At 38.7% G+C, this 27,840-nt stretch overlaps 1 protein-coding gene across 3 annotated transcripts in view; it reads left to right on the forward strand.

Moving 5' to 3' along the window:
- LOC125238606 (homeobox protein invected-like) overlaps positions 1-27,840 on the forward strand; it is a 119,675-nt gene that overhangs the window by 40,773 nt on the left and 51,062 nt on the right. For all 3 annotated transcript variants that reach the window (XM_048145959.1, XM_048145962.1, XM_048145960.1), the window contains exons 2-3: positions 7,472-8,465; positions 8,904-8,981. In XM_048145959.1, coding sequence (XP_048001916.1) covers positions 7,496-8,465; positions 8,904-8,981 — 1,048 coding nt within the window. In that variant the 5' untranslated portion in view covers positions 7,472-7,495. The remainder of the gene's footprint in view (positions 1-7,471; positions 8,466-8,903; positions 8,982-27,840) is intronic.

The following is a 27,840-nucleotide window of genomic DNA, read 5'->3' on the forward strand; positions in this document are numbered from 1 at the left end:
CACTGGCTGTTTAGATTGTCGATATTTTTGTAGTGTTGAGGGTAGAAATAAAATATCGATATCGAAAAATATTGATTTTAATATGGTGACAGACTTATGCGATACCTACTAAAGACACTACTTAAAATATGTTATAAATTTTAACTGTTTATTTAAAGTAATTTTAGTTTTACACAATATTCATATTATTTTTTTATAATGTCTGTTTGTATAATGTTTTAGAATAAGAAGAGTAGGTATGTAATGAAACGTAATCGACCATTATTTGTCTGGAGTAATAATGATTGCGGGTTGAATAATCTTATCTTCTAATATTTTCACAAGCCGATTGGCAGGGTTGCTGGTAGATGCAGTCAACGTCTGCCCGGTTGATGGGCATGTGTAAATATTATTGGCAGATATGTAACGCTTACCAATAATTATCCTCCTGGCACTACATCCTCTTTTTTTCTTTTGAACCGTTTCATGTTCGTTTTCTTGTTTTTCACTAAAAACAATGTTTTCTCGATCGCTTCATGATCGATAATTCACTAATTGTTACTGCAAGCACCCACACACTTGGACTGCACTATCTCAACTAGACTTTCATCTAGTACGGCTATCGGGTCATCGGGCATCGGATCTTGACGACCCGATGGCCGTACCAGATGAAAAATTTTTTCGCCCTGGTCGGCATGGGGTCGAAAGTAACCGATACCTATTTTATTAACTATATTGCTTACATTCCAATAGACATTGTCAAAACACTACCTATCCTTTTTTTACTCTTGCTACATCCAGAGATATCTATCCCGCACCAGCGTACGGAACAGCAAATTCTCTCTCGCACCGAAGGAAAGTTCTACAACGGTTACATTCGACCCGATGCCGTAGTGAACGTGTTAACGAATCCAGAAAAAACACAAGAAACTACTAAACAGTTAAAGAAGCTATTAAACATGATTACACTATTTGTTTCCGTTTGATTACCGATAAAAACGTATTTGTTTATTTTACGTCCCTGTTATTCGTAATCTACGAATTACTATTTTTGTGATGGTTACATAAAGTGGTTTTACGAAATCGTTTTATTATAATGAGGCTTAAAAAGCTGTTGCAAAAAAAGTTTTTTTTTTACGTTTACGTGCGCAATTTACGTTTACATGTCCAACATACAGTGTATAAAATGAAATTGGGTAATGTATGTGTGGCTTTCTAATCTACAATGTCCACATATTCAAGGGCAATAAGGTCGTATCCATGAAAAAATCTGAAAAAATAATACCTACTGTACATTACGATACAAAGAACGAATTCCCTCTTCGCACGTGTATCATATGACGTTTTTCAGTACATAGTCATATCAGCTGCTCCGATTTTTTGCGAGCTACTTGGGTGACAGGAAACAGTATGTGCAACACGGCTGTTTCGTATCTAAAACCTTTCACACTCGCGTGTTAGCCAGGGTTCGATACTTGGACCGTTGCTTTTTGGAATCATGATAAATGATCTAGCAACAACTCTAAAATTTGCCCGGTGCTTGCTTTATGCTGATGATCTCAAAGTCATTTACGGTGTCCAAGAGGTCTCGGATTGTGTATCTCTCCAGGTAGATGTGGACAGAGTGCATCAATGGAGTCTCCAAAATAAGCTGACGTTTAATGCCTCTAAATGTGCCGTTATGACATTCAGCAGGGCTCGTCATCCGCTTTACTATGAATATTACCTGGGATCGGAGCCATTACCCCGGGTTGACACTATTTGCGATCTGGGCGTCATTCTCGATTCGCATCTAAACTTCCACGAGCATATGATAACATTAGCTCGTGACTGCTACAAGAGGCTAGGGTTCATTATTAGGAACGCGAGGGATTTTCAAGACTCGAATACTGTAAAGCTTCTATATACTTCATTAGTCCGTAGTAAGCTTGAAGCAGCTTCCTCTGTTTGGAATCCTTATGAGGCATCCTACATCCTGCTCCTGGAGAGAATACAGAAAGTGTTCTTCCGGTTCTTATATAAAAAAGAGTTTGGGTATTACCCCTTTTTATATCCAACCAAATATTTGCTTGGTTGTTTAGGCTTCAACTCCTTAGAGGTAAGACGAAATTTTAAGCATCTCACTACAGCCTGTGGCGTCTTACGAGGTGAATCAGACTGTCCTGAACTCGTAGCGCAATTACTGCGCCTTTATGTCCCTATGCCGACCAGAGTCAATTTCCGGCCTCGTGATCGAGGTTTATTTGTAGGCCCAGTATCACGAACCGTGTCTCACAGAAAATCCCCTCTTGTTCGCCCTTTGCCCCTCCTGAATGCTCTCTTAGCATCAGCACCTGAGTGCGATTTATTTGCTGGCAGATGAAGTGCTGTGCGCGATGAATTATTGAGGTTCTGCGAGAGGATGGATGTACGTCTTTCAACAGTTTATCATGTATAAAAAATGTTTTGTACTTGTTTTTAGTTTTTAGTTTTGCAGTGATTTAGTATTTAATACTGTCATGCTGTATCACTATTTTTGAAATAAATAAATAAATAAATATCACTTTAAACTTTCGACCTGACAAAAATGTACTACCTACTCTACAAAAAGTAGTGCAAAAAGAAAACACCATGTATACTGAAAAAACTCTATTGCATATGAAATATAAGGTCATTTAGCTATAGGTAGAATGTTACATTTATTTGCAGCGATTTTATAGCCATTTCATCCAGTTTATTTACCAGACCACGTTAGCATAATTTATTTTTATTTACGTTCAAACAAAATAAATCGAAGTAGAGCAACGTGCCAGACCGATCGGGACCACACACGAAGCTGCGCAAGACCTTACATTTCGCTTAATCTGTCTACCAATTTATCTTTACCGTTATTTTTATTAAACTCCACCTTATTCCTTTAACTTAAGGTTCAACAATTTAAAAGCAGCTGTATTTGTGAAATTGTTTTCATGTTAACTTTACTCTCGCGTTCTAACGATTGAAATTGAACCTTAAACACAACGATTGAGAGTTAACCTTTAAATAAAGAACTCCATCTTGGAATCTTTGTACCAACTAAACTATATAGCTGGTTCTACTAATTTAAACTTTAATTTAAAGCACTAAAGATGATTTCATTCGCATTTTTAAATTGGTCAGAAGTGGGATCGGGTTAAGTCGTTCAGTTCCCGACCACGACCAAGTTTTCAGTCTTATTTTCTGTATGTTTAAGTTAGTTTTAGTTTGTTAGTTAGTTAAAGTGTTAAGCTGGGTATTGAATCGTTTTGTTGTGATCACCACCACAATTTCTTGGCGTTGGTTGTTTTGTGCTAATTTCTATGCGATCATTAGAGTGTTTTTTTGGCATAGTTTAAGATATGGGTTAAGAATTTATGGTAAGGATGGCTTTGAACTTTTGTGTCATTTATCGAGAGGTTTCTTTATCACTTACGTCTAGTAGAGTTATAGGATAATGCTGCACTAATTGTATTGGCTATGTGTCATGTTCGGATGAAATGGCGACAGGTCACAGGCAAATGTGCGATCCCCCAATGCCTCTTAGGCTGAAGGGGATTTTTTTTATAAATCTGTTATCCGACCTGTTATTCAACATTTATTTTGCGAACCGCCAAGGAGTGGAATGCCCTGCCTGAGTCTGTGTTTTCACATGAGTACAATCCAGGTTTCTTTAAAGCAAGAGTAAATAGGTATCTCATAGGTAAGCGTGCTCCACCGTAGACCGCATCATCACTTACCATCAGGTGTGATCGTGGTCAAACGTCTACCTATTTACTTATACTAAAAAAAAAACCTGTCGTCCTGTATGGAAGTGAGCCATCAAGAAGAAGGATGAGAGAAGACTGCATGTGAATGAAATGAGAATGTTGCGATGTATTTGTGGTGTGACAAGACTGGATAGGATTCGGAATGAGTATATAAGAGGAAGCCTGAGAGAACCGCCAGTAACAGAAAAGGTGAGAGCAAGTAGATTAGCATGGTATGGGCATGTAATGCGGAGAGATGAAAGCAATGTTATAAAACGAGTGGTAAATATGATGGTGGATGGATACAATGGTAGGGAAGGCCTAAGAAAAGATGGATGGAATGTGTGAACAATGATATGAGAGTAAAAGGTATTAGTATCGAAATGGCGGCTGATAGAGAGGAATGCAGGAAGATGATCTGCTGCGCCGATCCCAAATAATGGGAAAAGGGCAAGGGAATGATGATGTGTTTGCAATAAATAGATATTATAGACCATTCCTACAGATTGACTGAGTCCCACGGTAAGCTCAAGAAGGTTTGTGTCGTGGACAAAGATATTTATAGTTTATACATACTTATAAATATAGAACACATCTATGACTCAGGAACAAATATTTATGCTCATCAAGTCATCACACAATGTCAATCTAATCTATATAAATAATTTACAACCATGTTTATACTTCCACATAGTTTACTTCATTACTTTCATTAGACTCTAATACACATGATTTCAATAAATAAAGATAAATCATGTGTACATCAGAAAACCATAACTCTCATATGTATTTTTGTAATTTTTTTTTTCCTAGCCTATAATTGTGTCCCACTGCTGGGCAAAGGCCTCCCCTTTCTTCCGCCACTCATCACGATTTGCCGCCTGCTCTGGCCAGTCGCTGCAAAATGCGTCGAGGTCATCCCGCCATCTTTTCTTTGGCCTACCTCTGCCCCGGCTAATCTGTGGTGTCCAGTCGGTAGCCAATTTGGCCCACCGATCTGGATGCATTCGGCAGACATGTCCTGCCCAATCCCACTTGAGCCTTGCAGACTTAACACCCACATCTACAATACCAGTTTTGGAGCGCAGTTCGGTGTTCCTAACCCGATCGGTTCTGCGGACTCCGAGTATGCTGCGCTCCATTGCTCGCTGGCAAATCTTGAGTCGGGACTTTTGGGCTTCCGTCAATGACCAAGTTTGGGCGCCGTATGTTAGGATAGGCAGGATACACATGTCGACGAGTTTGCGCTTTAGTGTCAGTGGAAGGTTGCCCTTCATTAGCGTCTTCATGGACCAGAAGCTCTTCCAGGCGTTCTCGATGCGTCGATCGATTTCTTTGCACTGCCTGTTTTCGAAGGATGCTATCTGGCCCAAATAGATTTTTGTAAATAAATGAAATGAAATGAAATGAAATGAAATATTTATTTTCCAAGTAGGCATATTACAATGCGCTTATGAACGTCAAATAAAACTACGCCGGCTCTAACCCTACGCCTCAGCCTCGAGAAGATTTCAGTCCCCCCTCAGTTGGAGGAGGGTATCCACTATGGGACCGGCAAGAAACTCGGCGGGCCACTTCTTTTCAAAACATTACATCTTATATTTAACATGCATTAAAAAAAAACAAGATACAATTTAATAAGCAAAAGTATTCATAAAAAAAAAATATTAACACAAGAAATTATACAAAGTACAAAGCTATTATGATTATTAATAAGAGATGTTAGAGATGTATAGAGTCTCTAAGTGTCAAAGTACATCTAAAAAAATTATACATGAAGAAAAAACCGAATAACTAAAATAACTTTAGAGTTGTAAAAGACTCTTGTTGTCTTAAGCAAAGGAAAAAAAAATATGTATACTTAATCTACTTTTTTCCTTGGAGATGTATATGGTCTCCAAGAGTCAGAAAGAAAAATAAACAAACAAGGACCGAACAGAGTGCCTCAACGTAATCTCATTCAAAATTAATGTTACATAGAATAGCATAGCCCCTATTAGCTGAAACAGACCGGTCTTCACAAACAGCACCCGTTCACGAATATGGCGCGCATCTCAGCCATCGCCTCCCTCAACCTTCATTCGGGAAGGTGGCGACCCGATCAACGACGTCACCGTAAGCAAAGACTTTTTAGCGAGCATGACATGTTCAAGCTGTCCGGGCTGTATTAAATATTCCAATAATAAGTGAATACGGTATACCTAGATGTAAGACACAACATTCCGTGCTTGTATGTTACATAGTTTAAATTGACTTAATTGAAAACAAGATCTTGGGAGATGTAAAAGGTCCCCACAGTCAATTATAATTAATGGGATATAATAAAAAATAAAAATTTGGAGGTGTAAAGGTTCTCCAAGTGTCAAAAGAACTAGAAATAGAAAAAAAAATGCGTATGAAATACAAATTTCACGTCAAGAGACTGTTAAGCTAGCAATCTCCAACTAATTCTACAGAATACATAACTAGTATGTACTCAACAAGTCAATATATATATATACCAAATTATAATTATACAATAATAAGGATCAATAATTTAAACAGCCAGTAGCAACAGCGCCTTAAGCATGACACAATGTCTCCCCGGGACACTGCTAGCAAAACTATGACAGATTTTGAGCCTGGATAGTCGGCCATGGTGTAGTATCTCCCAGGTAATCATCAATTTTGTAGTACCCCTTTTTGAGAAGTGCACTTTTTATGTACTTCTTGAATGAAGTAAAGGGCAGATCCCATGCCTCTAAGGGTACCTTATTATAAAATGTTACACAGTTTCCCAGGAACGATTTCTTCACTTTCTGTAGACGAAACTTGGAAACCGCTAGCTTATGTTTGTTCCGTGTATTATAACTATGAATATCTGACAGTTTCTTAAAGGACTCTATATTCTTATGAGTATACATTATCACATCTAGTATGTATTGTGAAGCTACTGTAAGGATGTCTATCTCCTTAAAGCGTTCCTTCAGTGAGTCACGTGACGCCATGTTGTAGATAGATCGTATTGCCCGTTTCTGGAGAACGAAGATGGTTTGAATATCTGCTGCTTTTCCCCAGGCCAATATGCCGTAAGACATAACACTATGAAAGTAACTGAAATAAACTAGGCGAGCTGTCTCCACATCAGTTAATTGCCTAATTCTCCTTACGGCATACGCGGCAGAGCTCAACCTTTTTGCTAGGGCAGATATATGAGGACCCCATTGCAGATTGCAATCTAAAGTAAGACCAAGAAAGAGCGTATTCTCGACAAGGTCCAGGTTTTCGCCATTCAGCGTGATGGTAGTATCTGTCTTCCTTACATTGGGTAAAGAGAATTTAACACATTTCGTCTTCTTGGCATTAAGGAGCAAGTTATTTGCTGTAAACCATTCTAGTACCTCCTTCAAAGTTTCATTCACATGGCTATAGTCACTCAGTTGCCTATCAACTTTGAAAATTAGTGAAGTATCATCAGCAAATAAGACTATCTCACATTTGTTCTTTACAAGACATGGCAAATCATTTATATACACAAGGACATCATTTATATACACAAGAAAATCAAAATATAATATCCAACTCAAAAAACATTATAAAAAATGCATATTTTAATAACTTCAGCCTATTTTTAAAAAGCTACATTCGATGGCCTGTACTAGTTAACGCGGATGACATTTGGTTTGAAGAACGCACCCTAATCTATTCAGTATCATAAGTGTGGTAGGTCCAAACAGTTTTTAAAATTAATTCCTGATTTTTGTCAACAGATGGCGTAACAACCACCAACAAAAATGGCGGCGGTATCAACGCCACACATGCAGGACTCCCGTGTGAAGATACAAGAGAGTGACGAAGAACCATATTCCCCAACAACCAGAGACACTGTCACCCCCGACTTTAACGAAGAAGATAAGGAAGAACGTCCCGTACATGCCTTCTCAATCCACAACGTCCTCAAGAAAGAACGCACCAGCCCTGAGAATGTATTCTCAACCGATAAACTCCTCCAAAACACTCCCAATTATGAAGAAAATGACAATAACGATTCCCGAAACTCCGAAAGTGTCAGCCCTAGAATCGACTATGACGATAATCAGACTAACGAATCAAGAGCAGAAATAAGCGTAGACGATGATAATTCCTGCTGTAGTGATGACACTGTGTTATCCGTCGGAAACGAAGCCCCTGTCAATTATGAAAACAACGATAAAGAACAGGGACTTACATCTTTTAAACACATACAGACACATTTAAACGCAATATCACAGCTAAGTCAGAATCTAACAATGAACCAGCCTTTAATCTTACGACCGAATCCTATAACACCAAATCCATTGATGTTCTTAAACCAGCCATTATTATTTCAGAATCCTATCATGGATTTAAAAGCACCAATACCTCGGCCAGCGCCGAGTTTAATGAACCCTCAAGTATTTAATCTAAATTTCGCTCGGAAGACACAAGATTTAAGAAACGCGCGGACAGATGAAAATAGAAGACTAAACTATATGACTCCTAAATCTCCTGATGAGTCTAGGGACTTCATGAGTCAGAGTCTAAAGTTTAGTATAGATAATATTTTGAAAGCGGACTTCGGGAGGAGGATAACTGACCCGATGAAGAGGAAAAAGAGGGAGGTTAAGGAGGTTAAGGAGGCGAAGGAGGAGGTTAGGGTGCCCGAGGTGAAGAGTGGGGAGAAGGGAGGGGCGATAGACTTGTCGAAGGGGGATGATAGTGCGAGTAATTCTGGGTCAACCACTGGTATGTGTCTTTCAAAATTTAAGAGTAAACAATATAATAAAGCTGAAATTTGGTACCAATATGTATGGGTATGGGTTTAATTGTGGCGTAGGCGAGAGGCTGGCAACCTGTCACTGCAATGTCACAGTTTCGTTTTCTTTCAATCCCTTATTTGCCAAGAGTGGCACTGAAACTTGAGTAGTTTCATGTGCTCTGCTTACCCCTTCATGGGATACAGGCGTGATTGTATGTATGTATGTATGTACAATATATTTAGCTTTTGGTGGGACCAGTTCATTACAAATTATGTACTATCAGCTGCAAAGTGTATGGCGAATTTATAAATGAATTCATTCATAATTTCTCCATGCACTTTTACAGCTGATAGTACGTAACCAGGTACGTAGGTACATAATCTATTGTATACTAGAGCAGTGTTGTAACATCGTCACATTTCAGGGACGACGTCGGGTGACGGGCCAATGGTATGGCCAGCCTGGGTGTACTGCACGCGGTACAGCGACCGGCCCAGTTCCGGTGAGTACTGTATAACTACGCAATGCTATTGTTGTTTATCTACCTAATATATACTCACCATAGAGGAATAAGTAAGGGAAGAGTTGTAAATCCATACATCAGTAAATGCAAGTTATTTGTAGTGACATCTAGCGTCATTCACACGTCAACTAGCGTAAATTATCATAGCAGAAATAAAAATAAATAAATAAAAATAACACCCTGGCGTTTTTGCGTCGGGGGTTGTACTAATATGTATTCTGTGTCGGGGGTGAAAATGAAAATACGAAACATTGTGCGCTTTAGGGTCCCCCCACATCTAGCGTCTCGCGAGCGTAGCGTCGGGCCAACTGTATGGAAAAAAAACGCCGCGTCGATGTCGTCGGCTTTGCCCATACAGTTGGCCCGACGCGACGCTCGCGAGACGCTAGATGTGGGGGGACCCTTAATATCAGGAGGGCGATTTTTGAATCTCGCATACGGGATTTTGTCACTAATATACCGGTTGAAAACGGTGACTTGCTTGTTATTTTCAGTGTCAATTTTCTGAATTCGAACGCGTGACTCAAAAATCGGCCCGCTGTAGCGACTAAGTATGTAGTCAGTAGTACAGTTTTAATATTTATATCTCTCTAATCTTACGTTAAAACAGGTTGGTAAACTTTGTTTTACAATCCCAAGCTAATTAAGCTGTAGCTAAGCTAAGGCGAATCAAAATACATTAGCTAATTAAGCTATAAGACGAAAAAACGTGTTTCGCTTCGGAAAACAGAACTAATAACATAAATATGGATGCTCACTTCTTTGCTACATCGACTCATTAATAATTTGGTCAAAAACACGTAGTTTGCGCTCATTATTACTACCTACTAGTTTCCACAATAATTTTTATATAACTACATGTTTTTTAAACATAAAATGCCTACATAGGCACTAAATTTTATGTTTAAGCTCTTGTAAAAAGTATAAACAAAGTTAAATTTGGACTTATGCACATTTTTGCTGACATTTTTACTTATCTGTGATAGAAAATCCATAGTATCTATACTAATATTATATAAAATTTTGAAAAAACCCCCGACCGCGACCTAGTGGACCGATTTTCATGAAACATGGCTAAGAACACTCCGGACTAACTCAGCTTTCAGACAAAAAAAACTAAATCAAAATCGGTTCATCCGTTCGGGAGCTACGATGCCACAGACAGACACACACACAGACAGACAAACAGACAGACAGACGGACAGACAGACACGTCAAACTTATAACACCCCTTCGTTTTTGCGTCGGGGGTTAAAAAGGGAAAGTGTGTGTGTCTGTTTATTTGTCCGTCTTTCACAGCAAAACGGAGACGTACGAACGTGTCATGCTATTTCAGTCAGTCTCAGTACAAGATGTACTGACATTGACTGAACTAGCATGACAAATACGAACGTTTCCGGAAAAATACGAAGGAAACCCTTTTCGCACTACACCTGTACAAGTGTACACTTATCATCAAATAAAATTCATAACTACATCAACCCTAAAATCATCCCTTACCAATAATCCACTGGAAAATTAACCCTCCCAACCCCCAAGAGATTACAGATATGTTTGAGCAAGTGTAAAGCAGTGTTAACACTTTTCACTAAACTCACTAGAAACACGCTATTATAATCTTTATGACGTTTGTTTAGAGTCTAATTTTGTTTGTTTAAGGTTAGATTTTAGGGTTAGGTTGATCGTAATAAATCGGGATTGCTGATCACTAGATGGAGTATTAAGACTTGCATACCAATATTATAAATGGAAAAGTGTGTGTGTCTGTTCGTTTGTCCGTCTTTCCCGGCAAAACGGAGCGACTAATTGACGTGATTTTTTTAAGTGGAGATAGTTGAAGGGACGGCATGCGCGGATCCAGGGGGGGGGTCATGGGGGTCATGACCCCCCCCCTGGAGCCTAAGTTGGCCATACAAATAGACCACGTGACCCCCTCCTGGGGCCCCGGGCCTTTACCACGTGACCCCCCCCTTGGCACGAAGCTGGATCCGCGCTTGAGGGACGGAGAGTGACATAGGCTACTTTTTGTCCCTTTCAAACGCGAGCGAAGCCGCAGGAAAAAACTAGTAAATTAATGAGTACTTTTAATGGTACTCGTTAATCTTCTAATATGTAATACCAAAGAGGATGGAGTATTATAGAGAGTTACTGTCAAAGTAAAATGTGTAATCACAGTGCATAGACTGCCATCTCTCGACACAAGCTTAAAACTTTTGAACCTCAATTTTGACAATTTGGCCCATATTGTTAGCTTGATATGTGTTAAAATGTCAAATATTAATATAGCGCCATCTAGCCCAGCGTCCCCCAAAGGTAAAACGCCATCTAGGCCACCGTACCTTTTTCTGTATGGCTCTGAAGTGCGTTTTTTTCTTAGACTGTATCTGTCTATACGGATTAAATATGTCTTTGGTAATACGAAATCTATTATCAGAAGTCTATGATTATAGGGTACCCTTATCTGCAGCCTCCAGAGAGTTGGGGGCGTGATCTTATAAATGTACGATACGGTTATGATGACAATAATGCGGTTATGATCTCGTTGGGGTTGGTTACGGATACGGATGTCGGTTTTCTGCGATTACCCATAACATTTTTTTAACAAAGTAACATCTGGGAGAAAAAGGATGTATTTGGGGAAGATTGGCAAATAAATTATTTCACTGAGAGAAATTTGCATTGTGAATTTAACAAGTTCGACTTGTTGCGGTTTATTCGTTTGAATCAGCCAAACGTATGTTTAAAACAATATGTGTCAGGTTGTTTTTATAAAATCGACTTGTTGATTCAAATATATTGCCGATTCAAATGACAAGTAGCTTGTTGTTTGAACCAAAGAGCACGTAGGCGCTATTTTAACCAAAAAACTTGTTGAACGAACATGAAAACTGGTTGTATTTTCTCTCAGTGTTAGTTGTAAAGAATGGACATGGTCACTTTTTAACACCCGACGCAAAACGACGGGGTGTTATAAGTTTGACGTGTCTGTCTGTCTGTGGCATCGTAGCTCCCGTACGGATGGACCGTTTTAGATTTCGTTTTTTGCTTGAAAGATGAATTACTGGGGTCGGGAGTGTTTTTAGCCATGTTTCATGAAAATCACCACACTTGACAGACATCATCGTCACGCATAGGGTTGCAAAAAAAACGGTTTTTTTTCTGGCTTGAAAAAAAAAAAACATGAAAAAAAAAACCGTGAAAAAACACAGTTTTTTTTCTGGAGTATGTTTTTTTTCTAAAGTACGAAATCTCAAAATTTGAAAGTAGTTAATACTTTTATACGGTTTTTTAGACTTAATGTTAACTATTAAACGAATTTAATGAAATAACTTTAATTTATGGTCTTATAAAAGTAACATTTACGAAATATGTAGTTGGTAGTTATCACTATTTACTATTGGCAACACCACCGCCTCCACGCTGCACGCCGCATCGGGGATTCCCCAATAAACGTTTGTATACTGAATGTTAATTGAATTAAAATTTACGTTATTGTTATTGAAACACGTTACAACTCACGAAGAACCGTTATTGTTGTATTATTTGTTCATCTGAAAAAAAAAACCATATTTAGAAAAAAAACCAAGGTGCTCGGTTTTTTTTCACAACTCTGAAAAAAAAAATTGGTTTTTTTTTCTATTTACAACCCTAGTCACGCAGTACACGTCTATGGAACTTCCCATACAATAAAATTTAACGAACGCTTTAGGTGACAGACGGTTTGATGCAACCGGCCCTTAGACTTATAACTTACATAATAGTACATTTCGATACAAGTGCGAAAAAAAGGAAGTTCGAAACGAGTGGCGATAAATTAAACGTGGCGATGAAAATTATTTTTCAGTACAGATGGTGTATTTTTTACGCACTAGTGCGAGAAGTGGTTCATTATATGTATAACAGGTCGAAACTTCGGAAGCTCATCTGTACTGAAAAACGTCGTACGATACACGTGCGAAAAGGTAATTCGTAACTCGTGTCGATTTAAAACACTCCCTTCGGTCGTGTTTTAATTTATCGCCACTCGTTTCGAACTTCCTTTTTTACGCACTTGTATCGTAATGTACTATTAGCTATGTACACTTGTACAGTGAGCTGCGAAATGCGAGAGAAAGGGAGACCGCTATACCAGTTTCTGATAAAACTGATGTAACTGGTATAGCAACGTCCCTCTCTTTCAGCTTAAACGGAGCGTTCATTAGTACTTCATACCCCCACTCCCCAGATGGATTACTCGTCTAATGCAGTGTTTTCGTTTTACTTACCCTCTACAATTTCGCACAAATCTACTCAAACATATATTGTTTAAGTCAATCTGTTAAACAACCAATATTATCCCCTCGAGACCCCAAACATCGCACTTGTATTCAATAGACTGCCGTCTCTACCCCATCTCAAAAACATGGCATTGTACTACGGTTATATAATGTAGACGATTGTGTGTTATATACGCCATTATGGATCTGTGTTTGTTGTACTCTTGTCGTTTTATAAAGGCAAGAGATTTCTACAGGATGGTTCATAAATTTAAGCTAATTTTAAATCATTCGCGAGACGTTTGTCAGATTTTTTTTGTATTATAGGTCTTACTTAATTTATAGCATTTATGAAAGGACTTTTGCTGTAAATGACTAAATATAACCACATTTAATGATCATTCCACTACAAACTGATTCTAAATGTTTTTTTTATATACCACGTCGATGGCAAACAGGTATACGGTCCGCCTGATGGAAAGCGGTCACCGTAACCTATGGACGCCTGCAACTCAAGGGGTGTGTCACATGCGCGTTGCCGACCCATAGTGTAATAAATAAGTATTGTTTGCGGACATTTCTGCCTGCTAAAAAAAATCCGAACATGTATCTCATCTATTTAATGATTCGATTTTTTAAATTACATGGGAAAAAAAGTATTTTTAATGCTAAATATTTTAAATGTTAACTAAAATATAAATTCATATCTATCAAGGTTCTATTTTCACTTTTAATGACTGTAAAACTAAGTGTTTATTTTATTGGGAAACTTTTCAACATCCCAATAAGTTGCACCGCGACAATTTCGAGAGTGGGGTAACTTCAACTAACAGACATATTTTCCATATTTTTATATACACAGTACACACATACAAATAATCACGCCTGTATCCCATAAAGGGGTAGGCAGAGCACATGAATACTAAGCTTCAGTGCCACTCTTGGCAAAAAGGGGTTGAAAGAAATCCAAATTGTGACATTGCAGTGACTGGTTGCCAGCCTGCATTCCATGTTTCCACGTTTATAGACAATAATTATTTAGAATGATTTATTTCTCCACTGGTCATATATGGCACGCATATTTGTTCACGTACAGGTTACGGTGACCGCTTCCCATCAGGCGGACCGTATGCTTGTTTGCCACCGACGTAGTATAAAAAAATAAAAAAATACTTATTTAAACTCCTCAGAATAACATCCTGTACATTTCACCATTTACGCCCTTTCCCCCCGCAGCATCTCTCCCCTCTAAATATTTATCAGTTCGCACTTTCATGCCTAATGATCCTTAATTTGATTAGATTTTTCCCCATATTGGGGAGATTTCCCTTCTTGCCGCTTTTTTACATTGAACGTATGTCGTTTGAAATTTGGGTGCTGAAATTTATACAATTTAATTGAATGAATAGGACGTGTTGAATAAGCCCCCCTTTAGAGAACTCGCATACGAGTTTTATTACATTGCGGTATTTGATGGCTGTGCAAAATTGTGTAACCCCAACAGCCCGCAATGTAACTAAAATCGCATGCGAGTTCGCACGCCGTCTAAATCAGGCCTAAATCGATGTTTTCATATTGAGCTTTGCTATATATTTGTTGAATTAAAATATATAAAAATTCTATTAAAAAAACTTACTTTCATATTTACCTAACATGTGTCAAAAATTTAATTTTTGATGCTAGCTTTTTGTTAAATAATACCATAGATTAAATATAACAAGATCATACCATCCCATACATTAAAATGCGACCGCCTAAGACCCCGCTTACACTCCACCACACATAGATGGCGCCACAAAAAAAATGTCTTGTAGCTTTCGATTAAGTTAAAAAGTGTCACTTTTGACATAGATTTATGGCTCGGAATTGACACTTAATGCCAATCTATAAAATAATCGGTGGCAACAAGGCATTTTTTTATGGCGCCATCTATGTGTGGTGGAGTGTAAGCGCGTTCGTAGGCGGTCGCATTTTAATGTATGGGATGGTATGATCTTGTTATATTTAATTTATGATAATACTAATGAAATAATTAGAAAATAATATAATAGAATAATAGAACCCAATTCAGCGAGGAAATGCCGCCAGCATAATGGGCACCATGCCTCAGGCGGATTCGATAAGGTACAGCGGGGTAAATTTCGACTGGGGGGCAAACAAAAAAAGCATGTAATATAATGAATAATTACGCAACGGTGTATTTAAACAGTGGCAGCATAATCAGGCTGTCGGCAATAATTAATAGACTGCTGATAGAATTATTATCTGCCTCGGAAAACGGCTTTGAAACGCCGACGTCCGTGCGAAATAAGGCTGAGTGCACACGGGAGGTAAGACGCTACAGGAGCGAAAATGATAAAATGGATAGGAGTCCCCCTTTCTACTAGTGTTATCAACTAGATTTATAGAAAAAATGTCCATTCAGAACAACTCAGTTAAAAGATATTGCAAAAAAATCTTTAAAATTGAGGTTTCGCTCTCGACTGTTTCCTCCTTCAAAACTAATAGTAACGAAATTTGAGAATCTGAATAACAATGAAATACTTATTCTGTGTCGGACCGTTTAGTTTTTTTTGCCTAATTGTTACCAATTTCGAATACCACATCTATTTTTGCGCCATAATCAATGAGGCCGTTTTTGAAAATTTGTGATGGGCTCTAGCGTCTTTAAAAATAAGAATATCAAAACGGTCCGACACAGATAAAAATAATAATAATCAGTGATGAAAAAATCATTGCTCTATCTTCAAAAACCAGGGAGGAAATAGTCGAGAGCGTTTGTATGGAGAATTGACCCTCCTGTATTGTCTTAAGCTCAAACGTGTTACAAAGAGCGGCACGTAAGTTTAGCGCGGAGTAGTTTTGTAGGGAGAGACTACAGGTAAGGTGCATTGGGGTAATTTCGAAAGTCGCATAAAAATCACCATTATTTCCATCATATCAAGATACCCCTTTCGAAATTACCCGAGCATTTCTGACATTCGAAATTACCCTAATCCAACTTACCAACAATATACGTAGGTATAGGTAGTAGGTATAGGTACAGGTACAATTAAAATAACTACCTAAGTAATAAGTTTTCGACAGATATTCTATGACGAAATTAAGCGATTTTTAAAATCGGGTTTTCTCGAAATAATCAAAATAATATTTTATAATAGCATACAGTGTGTACTAACCCTTACTGCGTATTGACTCACATACTCATACAACATGCGTTTCTTAGTACCGACATTACTTCAATCAAGCAATAACGACTCTTATTCCATTCAAATACCGACTATTTTCAATGAAAAACGAAGACAATTCGAACAGTTATAGTAATTAGTTCAGATTTCTTCGACAATTAACAATACATGCTAATGTTCTAGAGATACGTAGTTATTTATTAAAGTCTTGTGGAGGTAACATGAGTGTTTAATACGTGACTCGATATCGGGAACGTTAGTGCGTATTCACATTATCCGATCCGATATCGGATGTAGGACCGATATCCCACACATTACAGACGCCATCTTGTTTTTTTTTCCATAGAAATCCTTCCGACATCCTATATCGGATCGGATAATGTTAAAACGGACTTACAAAGAATGACATTGTATGGAATAACCTAACCACAAAATTAAAATTTTGAAAAAACCCCCGTCCGCGACATAGTGGACCGATTTTCATGAAACATGGCTAAGAACACTCCTGACTAACTCAGCTTTCAAACAAAAAAAACTAAATCTCAATCGGTTCATCCGTTCGGGAGCTACGATGCCACAGACAAACACACACACACAGACAGACAGACAGATAGACAGACAAGCAGACAGAAAGACAGACAGACACGTCAAACTTATAACACCCCGTCGTTTTTGCGTCGGGGGTTAAAAAATGGACAGCGGCTCCGAATGGTTATTTTTTAGAAACAAAAATGTTATTAACTATTAATTAACCAACATAAGTAACATAACATTAAACAGCACCGCACCTCCAACATTTCTGGTGTTTCGGGTGTCTATGGGCGGCAGTGATCGCTTACCATCAAGCGACATGTCTGCTCGTTTCTCGACACAAGCTTAAAACTTTTGAACCTCAGTTTTGACAATTTAGCCCATATTCTTAGCTTGATATGTATTAAAATGTCAAATATTAATATTAGCGCCATCTAGCCGAGCGTCCGCCGAAGGTGTATCGCCATCTAGGTCAGCGTACCTTTTTGTGTATGGTTTTGAGGTACGTTTTTTCCTTAGACTTTATCCGTCTATACCGAGTTACATATGTCTTTGGTATGTACTATATTAACGGAACCCAACCTCATTTCAATAATACCCGTTAAACTTTTTGCTGATAATCAGCCAATTCTCACTATCATTAGTGCGATTGAGCAATTCCAGCTATAGATTATAATTATAACCAACTGTACCACCCACAGTTTAATGTAATTGATATAGTTTCCATTGTTCGAGTACAGTTGAACTAATTTGTAAAGAAATCGTGTTAAGATTGCAAACTAGTTGGTAGATAATTGTGTTGTACGTATGTGATTGAAGATTACACTGAGAGAAATTTGCATTGTGAATTTAACAAGTTCAACTTGTTGCGGTTTATCCGTTTGAATCAGCCAAACGTATGTTTAAAACAATATGTGTCAGGTTGTTTTTATAAAATCGACTTGTTGATTCAAATATATTGCCGATTCAAATGACAAGTAGCTTGTTGTTTGAACCAAAGAGCACGTAGGCGCTATTTTAACCAAAAAACTTGTTGAACGAACATGAAAACCGGTTGTATTTTCTCTCAGTGTAGCTTCAAACCAGGGGCGCCTCACTCCGCGATTCTATCGCCGCGCTACAAGTACATGCCGGCGGCCGCGAGTTCGCGGTCTATTCAGTGGTGCACCTTCGCGCGGCGCAATAGGATTCAATCTCGGCTGCTCGCGTGCGTTCCGTTTGTTAATGTAGGTAAGAATTTAGAATTGGCGGCGTTTTGTGAACATCAAAGGAGTGAGCCTTTTGTACTTGTACTATTATATATTCTGTGTTCAAACTGAGTGTTTTGAAAAAAAAGTGTAGGTAACTAGATATTAGAAGAGTACATTTACTTTTCAAATCATTCGTGTGAAACGAATTTATAAGGCGCTTTTAGAAAATAAATAGGATTCGCTCCGATTTTGCAAACATAATGTGATAGTTGGGGGACACATTTGTTAATAAATTTTTGGAGCGATTACTTCCGAAAATATTAACAATATCAAAAAATCATTTACGGAAACCCGTATTCATTTTTAAATACCTATCCAACAATATATAACTCGTTAGGATTGGAAGGAGAAAAAAAAACTCCCCACTTTACGTGTAGGGGGGCTAAAGTAATAAAATATTTTTTTCCTATTTTTATTTTACCACTTTGTCGGCGCGATCGGTATACATACATACATACAATCACGCCTGTATCCCATGAAGGGGTAGGCAGAGCACATGAAACTACTCACGTTTCAGGACCACTCTTGGCAAAAAGGGATTGAAAGAAAACGAAACTGTGACATTGCAGTGACAGGTTGCCAGCCTCTCGCCTATGCCACAATTTAACCCATACCCATACATATTGGTACCAAATTTCAGCTTTCTAGTACTAACGGTCACTGAGATTATCCGCGGACGGACGGACATAGAATCATAAGGGTTCCTAGTTGACTACGGAACCCTAAAAAACCTTAGTCTGACTTATTCTTACGTCCTCTTACTTTAATTCGGCGGTTTAATTCATTCTTGTCAAGGCGTCTTTTTTAACACTTGAAATGACATATCGTCACTACTTTAAAAAAATCTCGTATCTCACGCTGTTCCTCAAAGTTAAAACGCAGTAAGTCTATATGCATTCCATACATACTTACTACAATTTTCTTTTCATTGACAGACGAAGATACAAGTTTTTTTAAAAGTAGTGACGATATCCAATCCATCTCGTATTTGAAGTATCTTAAAATTCGTAACAGTCCGTAAATCAATACTAGTCCATTACGAAACATCAAAGCTGAAATAAAGTAAAAATGGCGGCGGCAAATGGCTCGGAAAATGCGAGAATCGATTACTGGCCTCTAGCCAGAAGAACAATAGTGGCCGCTTACAAAACTTACTTAAATGTAGTGCAAAAAGCTTTTCCTCCGTAATTTTTAACCCCCGACGCTAAAACGACAGGGTGTTATAAGTTTGACGTGTCTGTCTGTCCGTGTGTGTGTCTGTGGCATCGTAGCTCCCGAACGGATGAACCGATTTAGATTTTTTTTGTCTGAAAGCTGAGTTAGTCGGGAGTGTTCTTAGCCATGTTTCATGAAAATCGGTCTACTATGTCGCGGTCGGGGGTTTTTTCAAAATTTTAATTTTGTGGTTAGGTTATTCCGGAAACGTTCGTATTTGTCATGCTAGTTCAGACTTACTGAAAAAGCATGACGCGTTCGTACGTTTCCGTAAAAAGACGGGTTACGTAGCCGAATGGCACAAACGCTCACGAAACGAAACGCTCGTAGATATCTGTCTTTATCGCTCTTGCGTATTGGCTCGACAGAGCCAGACTACCTTCTGCGGCGTTTCGTTTTCGTTTCGCGTCGCAGAATTGCCATTCGGCAAGCGTTTCGTTTCGTGAGCGTTTCTGCATTCGACTACGCACGCTGTGCTGTATTGGTGCGGCGATTGTATTCTTGGCTAGCGGCCTTGAGTAGCTAGCCGGCGGGAAAACGTTTACGGCTTGAGCTTTTTTAGAAATTAAAGCTAGGAACACACTACGCGGACGTCCGTCGTAAATCGACCGCGGACGGGAATCTGGACAATGGAAATACACATAACCGTGCAAACTATCGGTCGACGGACGCGGACGTGGCCTTGAGCGCACGGACGTCCGATCGAAATCTGGCTCTCTGGATGTTTTGTTCCGTGCACACTGATAGGTCGCGGTCGCGGTCGTTTTACGACGGACGTCCGCGTAGTATGTTCCTAGCTTAAAAGTCTTAAAACGTGAACTGGGTGCAATAGCATCGTACTATAATGAATTACTTGAAAGATCAAGAAACAAAGTTTCCAATGTACAATTACTTAGAATTAAATTCATAATTCATTTATTTGCATGTAAATATAAATGAGTATAAATATAAATATTGGGGTACACTTTTGAGATTAAGTTAGAGTGAAACAAACACACGTATTGTACGCCATCTTGGGTTAAGGGGGAGTGAGAATATTGCCTTCGGTTACCGCGACAGTTAATACTCATGAAATGAAACTATGGAAACGGATGATAAATAATAAATAAATATTGGGGACACCTTACACAGATCAACTTAGCCCCAAACTAAGCAAAGCTTGTACTATGGGTGCTAGGCGACGAAATACATACATACCTACATTATATAGATAAATACCTACATACTTGTGTACATAGAAAATATCTATACCTCAGGAACAAATAATCGTGTTCAACACACAATTAAATCTAAAGTTTCTAGAATTTGGTAGAAAATAAAACCAAAAGAGATGTTAATTTGTAGTTTGTTATTATGCCTAAGCTCTAAACTTAGGTTCAAATTGCCCACTATCTTAAAATTTCACTATAACAATACATAATTCGAGTTTTACCAGGGGCGGCTCACTCCGCGATTCTATCGCCGCGCTACAAGTACATGCTGTGCTGGCGGCCGCGAGTTCGTGGCCTACACAGGGGTGGCACGGAACGCATGTTCGCACTTTCTATTCTTACTTTATGTCGCGAGTTTTTTTTAAGGTTCATATGCGATGTCCGCGTGTGGAATGTCTAATGATGCTTAGTTGAATAGACATCAACATCATGAATAAAATAAATACTATTATAGGACATTCTTACACAGATCTACTATTGATTAAGTCCCACGGAGAAGTTGAATAAGGGTTGTGATGTTAGAACTTAAACAAAAATATACATATAAATACTGTATTTATACGTAGAAAGCACCAAAGACTTGAATATAACAGTATAACATTTTATCTGAGTATTAATTCGTTTTAATCCATAGGCAACCCTATAGCCGGTCGCCAGGCACGTGTGGCTCGTTTCTTTGTTAGAATTTTGTAGGCATTTAAAAAGGCGGCATTTCGTGAATATCAAAGCAGTGGGCCTTCTGTACTTGTACTGTTATAAATATTCTGTGGTTTTACCCACGTAATGTTATCGTCCAAGCATAATCGATTAATTACTGAGTCCAATAAACTACGAACTCCCGAGTTTTAATTGATAAAGTTCGCAGTGGAACAAAATGGCGGACAAGGGGAATTTAGCCATTGTGCGTATTTTACTAACTTGCTCGCTAATTAAGATATTTCAAGGACGTTTACAGAATTTTATGCTTTATTTTATGGACAACTAGCTTTTGCCCGCGGCTTCGCTCGCGTTAGAAAGAGACAAAAAGTAGCCTATGTAGCTCCATCCCTTTAACTATCTCCACTTAAAAAATCACGTCAATTCTTCCCTCCCTTTTGCCGTGAAAGACGGACAAACAAACAGACACACGCTTTCGCATTTATAATATTAGTATGGATATTAGTTTTAGAATTATGACGAAGGACTTGCTATAAAAATGGCTGCCGACTTAAGGTTGGTATGACCTTAGAGGGCCAGTCGCACCAACCAAATTTGACAGACACGTCATCGTCAGGCAGCAGACGTATTATTAGGGCCGGTTGCATCAAACCGTCTGTCACCGTTAAAGCGTTGGTTATTTATTGTATGGGAAGTTCCATAGACATCTGCTGCGTGACGATGTTTTGTCTGTCAAATGTGGTTGATGCAACTGGCCCTTAGAACTAGATAGATAAAAATCTACGTTACCCTAAACCTATGTTAAAGACAAATAAGCCCATTGCAAAGTAACAGGGACAGTTAGGCGACAAAGTCGGAACCATTGTGAATAGTTCAAGTCACACATCAATCTACGTAGATAGGGGTACACTAGCTACGAGTCCAAGTCATAAGGGATAGCGATTTATTTGCGCCATTTAAGGACAGTGACTGTTAGGCGGCAAAGTCGGAACCATTGTAAATAGTTCAAGTCACACATCAATCTATGTAGATAGGGGTACACTACAAATAGCTACTGGTCCAAGTCATAAAATACAACGATTTTTTCCGCTGGTTATGAACAAAGAAGTCACGAAGTAACTGTGTCATTAAGGCGACAGAGTAGGAACCATTTTGAAAAGTTCAAGTCACACATCAATCTATGTAGATAGGGGTACACTTACTAGTCTTGCTACCGATCTAAACCATAAGGGATAGCGATTCTATCCCGCTCAACAGGGTTAGAACATGATTGTCGCAAGAGTATGTCGTCGCGAGACAGACTACCCGTCCTTATGTCTTGTGTCGTCCTTATGTTGTCGTCCTATTCTCGCGGCAATCATGTGCTAAGCCTACTGTTCTACGAATAGGTTTTTAATGTTGCTATGTTAAACGTTTGCCCTAGTCTGGGATTAGTATTGTTTTTTTTTAAGAGCTCATTCTTTTTAACCCCTGACGCAAAACCGACGGAGTGTTATGTTTGACGTGTCTGTCTGTTTGTCTGCCTGTCTGTGGCATCGTAGCTCCCGAACGGATGAACCGATTTAGATTTAGTTTTTTTTTGTTTGAAAGCTGAGTAAGTCGGGTGTGTTCTTAGCCATATCACACCTCGGACACTGGCGATCAAATATATGAAAGAGGCGCGTTCCTAGCACATAGTCTAAGCTCGTGTAGGTGAACGCGTACTATGCTTGTATGAGTGACATATGACAGGTTGACGGTTCGCATGACAGGCGGTAACTGTGAGGTAACCGAGAGGGGGTGGGCGGCGTTTTCAGTGGGGAGCGGGAGTGGCCATACTGTACGATAGTACTCTTTATTATACTGTGGCCATGTTTCATGAAAATCGGTCCACTATTCTATGTTGGGGGTTTAGAAAAAAATATTGCGGGCCTAAAGAAGGAATTTTATAGGAGGGCGAGATGAACAACACATACCACAGACTGAACCGGTGGCGGGCCGAATAAAATCCTTTCGCGAGCCGCGAAGTTGGGTGTTAAATATGCATTAAACTGAAATAAATGTCATATACAAAGAAAAAGTGACCAAGGCCTCCAAGTGTTCAAAGCTGAATGGAAATTATTTTCTATGAGAATTTGTTCTAAGAATTCATTGAAGGGAAAATCGATTGAGAATATTGAGATCGCATGTTTCTTGTGATTTGTACCATATCTCAACCGTCACTAGTACACAGAAGTGTTGGCAATTAGAATAGTTGCCAGTTGCCCGCCCGTTACGAGACGCCACACGCAATTCAGCTACAGTTGGGCCTACAGACGGATTGTAAGATCCGGCAGTTCGTGAAATTCCTAGGCATATAATTATTATGTCGTAAAATATTAAACCTGAAATAGTTATTGAGTGTGTGTCTGTTTCTTTGTCAGTCTTTCACAGCAAAACGGAGCGACTAATTGACGTGAGTTTTTAAGTGGAGATAGTTGAGGGGATGGAGAGTGACATAGGCTACTGTTTCTCTCTTTCTAACCCCCCAATTTCCTAAAATAGGGGGTGGATGTTTGTAGGAACTATTCCGCAATTTTCAAATTTAACTCGAGCAAAGCCGCGGGCAAATGCTAGTGTAAATATAATCCCTATGTAGATCGTGTTTTTTACAAGCTTTTATTCAAGTTGTCTTGTCAGTATGTTAGTGTGCGTCAAAACGTAGAAGCTAAATTTGACCCACTTCCCGGTTTCCGATTGCGCCGAAATGCACATATATGTAAATCACGTGACAATGCAATATTATGGTATCATGAAGCTGATCTGATGATGGAGCAGAAAGGTGGTCATAGGAACTCGTTATGAAACGTCGTATCGCCATCGAGTGAGGGGTTTTTAGAAACGTCTCGGAGAGCAGTAGACGACTGTTGAAAGAAAGGTAGAGTCGGCGATAAAAGCTCGTGCCAAAAATGAATTCGGTAATACAAGCTTTGAAGCATTTCCGAAAGACGATTTTTGATTGTTTCACCGAATTAGGCGTGTTTTTTTATATTATAAATGGGCTTACTCTTGGCCACAAGCCAAAGGCAAAGACGTGGCCTACGATGGTGTGAGCTCGCCCAGAAGATGCCTGTTCACTGTTTCCGAATGAGGCCAGTTTACCCTACGGATAAAACGCTTCTCACCAATGTTTATAACAAACAGCCTATACCAGTTCGTGTGTTAAAGCCTTTTTAAAGGTTAATGATACAATTCCGTCAATTAAAACATAAAAGAAAATGGCGGGTAATACCCAGAGTAAAGACCACCGACGGCGTAATTAGTTAAGCTTAAAATGCTTGCGATCAAGCTATGGCTGTTTTCAAATAGCTTGCGATAATGTTCTTTGGACGTTTTAAAATAGGGGCATGGGTAACAAATTTAGTAAAGAAGAAAGAAAGAAATTAGTACATTACGATACAAGTGCAAACAAAAAGAAGTTCGAAACGAGTGGCGATAAATTAAAACACGACCGAAGGGAGTGTTTTAAATCGACACGAATTACGAATTTCCTTTTCGCACGTGCACCGTACGACGTTTTTCAGTACATCTTGAGCCTCTGAAGTTTCGACCTAACATATATTTATAATGAACCACTTCTCGCACTAGTGCGTAAAAAACACCATCTGTTTTATTACTAAAATGCAAGCAAGTGTCCTTGTCTAAGAACAAATTCCTATTAGTTACGTCATTCTGTCTCTGTCAGGCTGCCAATATAGTCCTCGTGCCGTTCTCTAAGGCGTCATTTGTAAAATTGCTTAATTTGAGTACTTGCATCTTAACGAGGGCTAAGGTCCCGTCTTATAAGTAGCGGAGCGGGGTCAATTGACAATATTGTCACGAAAAATTTGATCTTAAAAATCCAAATTGTTAATAGGCCAGCTGCAAGTTACCAGTAAGTTGCAATCAAGCGCGGATCCAGCTTCGTGCCCAGGGGGGGGGGTCACGTGGTAAAGGCCCGGGTGCCCAGGGGGGGTCACGTGGTCTATTTGTATGGCCAACTTAGGCTCCAGGGGGGTCATGACCCCCATGACCCCCCCCCCCCCTGGATCCGCGCTTTCGTCTATATCGGCTTTAAGAAGTTTTTATACTATAAAATTAAACACGTATTAACGAATTTTTAATGAATGTACTTCCCAGGCGGACTAGTCAAGTGAACAAACGCTTGCGCTAAGATAGCAAAAGGCACAAAAAATTCGGGTAGTTCGAAAAATTTACGCGGCTAAAGGATATAAATGATGTGTGATACAATATTCAGTTTTGTCCAAGAACACGGGGATAACGTCGTCCTCGAAACGAAACGGGGGAATAGGCTAGTTTCGTACTAGTCAAATCAGCTTCTTTTTAAGAAATGTCAAAACGATTTGCTAATATAATTACTATAAAATTCTGAGGAGTGACGTCACGGTCAATTAATTAACATTATACCTTTCTCTTTGACTTATTAAATAGAAATTATGTTTAAACATAACTTCTGTCCATATTTTTTTTTTCTAAATATGTGGTGCTTTATTACGTGCACTGCATAAAATATTTTATTTTAAGTATAGGAAACTAGCCTATTTCCGCGATTAAGTCAAACTAGGTGTAGGTATAAACAGTACGCACTGCGCAGTCATTTTCTAAAACGTTTAATTGTGTCGCTTAACTTCAAAACTGGGTAAATCCCTTCTGCTTTAAGGTTGAATATATAAAAAATATAATATGATCTGAAAGATAATCAACCTTATAGCAGAATGGATTTACCCAGTTTTGAAGTTAAGCGACACAATTCGGCCGTCCATGTCAACAGCGACACCTAACATAGTTGTTAGTTCTATAATCGTCCAACCCCATTAGCGGAGGCGGAGGCGGAGGCGTATACAGTTAAGCCCCAGCCTTATCGCCAATGACGAACTAATGGACGCCCAGTCATTATCTGTAAAGACTTTAGTTAAACAGAGTTTGTGTCACACCGAAACAGTTAAAACAAGTAAAATTCTATAAAAATACTGACGGCGACTGTACAGTCAGCAGTCCAAGCGTCAGCGTCAAATGTGTAACATGGGTATTTTTTACGCGATTCATACTCAGAATCGAGTACTCTTTCGATCCTGATAGGAGAAACAAAATGTCCCAAGATTTCCATACATTTTTTCGAATCTTCCATTCCGTTACCGCCATACAAAATGTATGAAAAAGTGGTAACGGAATGGGAAAAAAATCTTGGAACACTTTTTATCTCCTATTAGGATTGAAAGAGCTCGCGATTCGGAGTGGAAAACACATAAAAATTTCCAAATCTAAAAAAAAAGTGGGGTGGACAACTTTGAAAAAAATGGCCCAAATACATTGTGACGGACAAAGCGCCAAATATATCGTAGCATACCTTTGTTAGCATAATAATAATGATCTGTTCCGGTATATTTCAGCCATTCTCGAAAAGTTTACTACATTCGGATCACGTCTCCGATTTAGATAAAAATTGGTAGACTGATAGAGTCCATGATGCTGAGCAAGATCCACTAGGTTTCCCAAAATGTCCCAGTTAGATTGTATGAAACTTTCCTTTTTTGTTACCGAAAATGTAAAGAAATCTGGTAACAAAAAAGAATGTGATAGTGAATCGTGATCCAAATGTAAAAAAAACTTTTCGGGATATATTCACCAAACCGCCATCTTGGACTGGCTATCGCATCTTTTCTTGCACTCACTTGTTATATTTAAAAATATTTTAAGCGGTTTACTCACGTATTAAGTCGATATAGCGTTCGACATGTTTCGATCCAATTTTCGAGGATCTTTCTCATGTGTATGCGTCGCGCTCTCGACATGTAAAGGCGGGGTCGCTACTCTTGAGAAAGTTCCTCCAAAATTGGATCGAAACATGTCGAACGGAAAACGCTATATCGACTTAATACGCTTAAAATATTTTTAAATATGTGTGAGTCTCACGGGAGTTTTATAGTTAAAATTCCCTTGTAGCTCCTTAACAGATCACCACCAGATCAAACAGATACGCCGATACGGACCGTCGCGCTCCGGTACGCCAGTCTATGACAGCTATTATAAAACGCTTGTCACACTATTTTTATCTTTCAATCACGAAATAGGGTGTGAACCTTTTAGACACGTGTCGATAGTATCTTATAAGGTAACTGGTAACGCCAAATCGGTTTAAAAGTATATGGACATGGCATGCGATGCCTGATATGGCAGCCCTACTAATTATATCTAAAGATAGGTTGGATCGGTTGATTACTCAAGGTATTTCAAGAGTAAGTTGAAATATTTTAGCATGTTTAAATTGGCTAGTAATTGCGCCAAATAGTTAAATTAGCATCTAAATATTAGGTTAAAAATCACCAAACTATGATCCAAAACTGACTTGACTTGGATATCCTCAATTACAACTACTAATACTACTTTATATTTATTTTTTGAAAAATTCCTTTTTAAGGCAGGAGTAAAATAATACATATTTCCATAAATAAAAATACTCTAGATGTTATTTCATAATGAAATAAATAATAGGGAAAAACATTTTTTGGCCA

The sequence above is a fragment of the Leguminivora glycinivorella genome, chromosome 24, assembly GCF_023078275.1.
Source record: "Leguminivora glycinivorella isolate SPB_JAAS2020 chromosome 24, LegGlyc_1.1, whole genome shotgun sequence".
Lineage (NCBI taxonomy): Eukaryota > Metazoa > Arthropoda > Insecta > Lepidoptera > Tortricidae > Leguminivora > Leguminivora glycinivorella.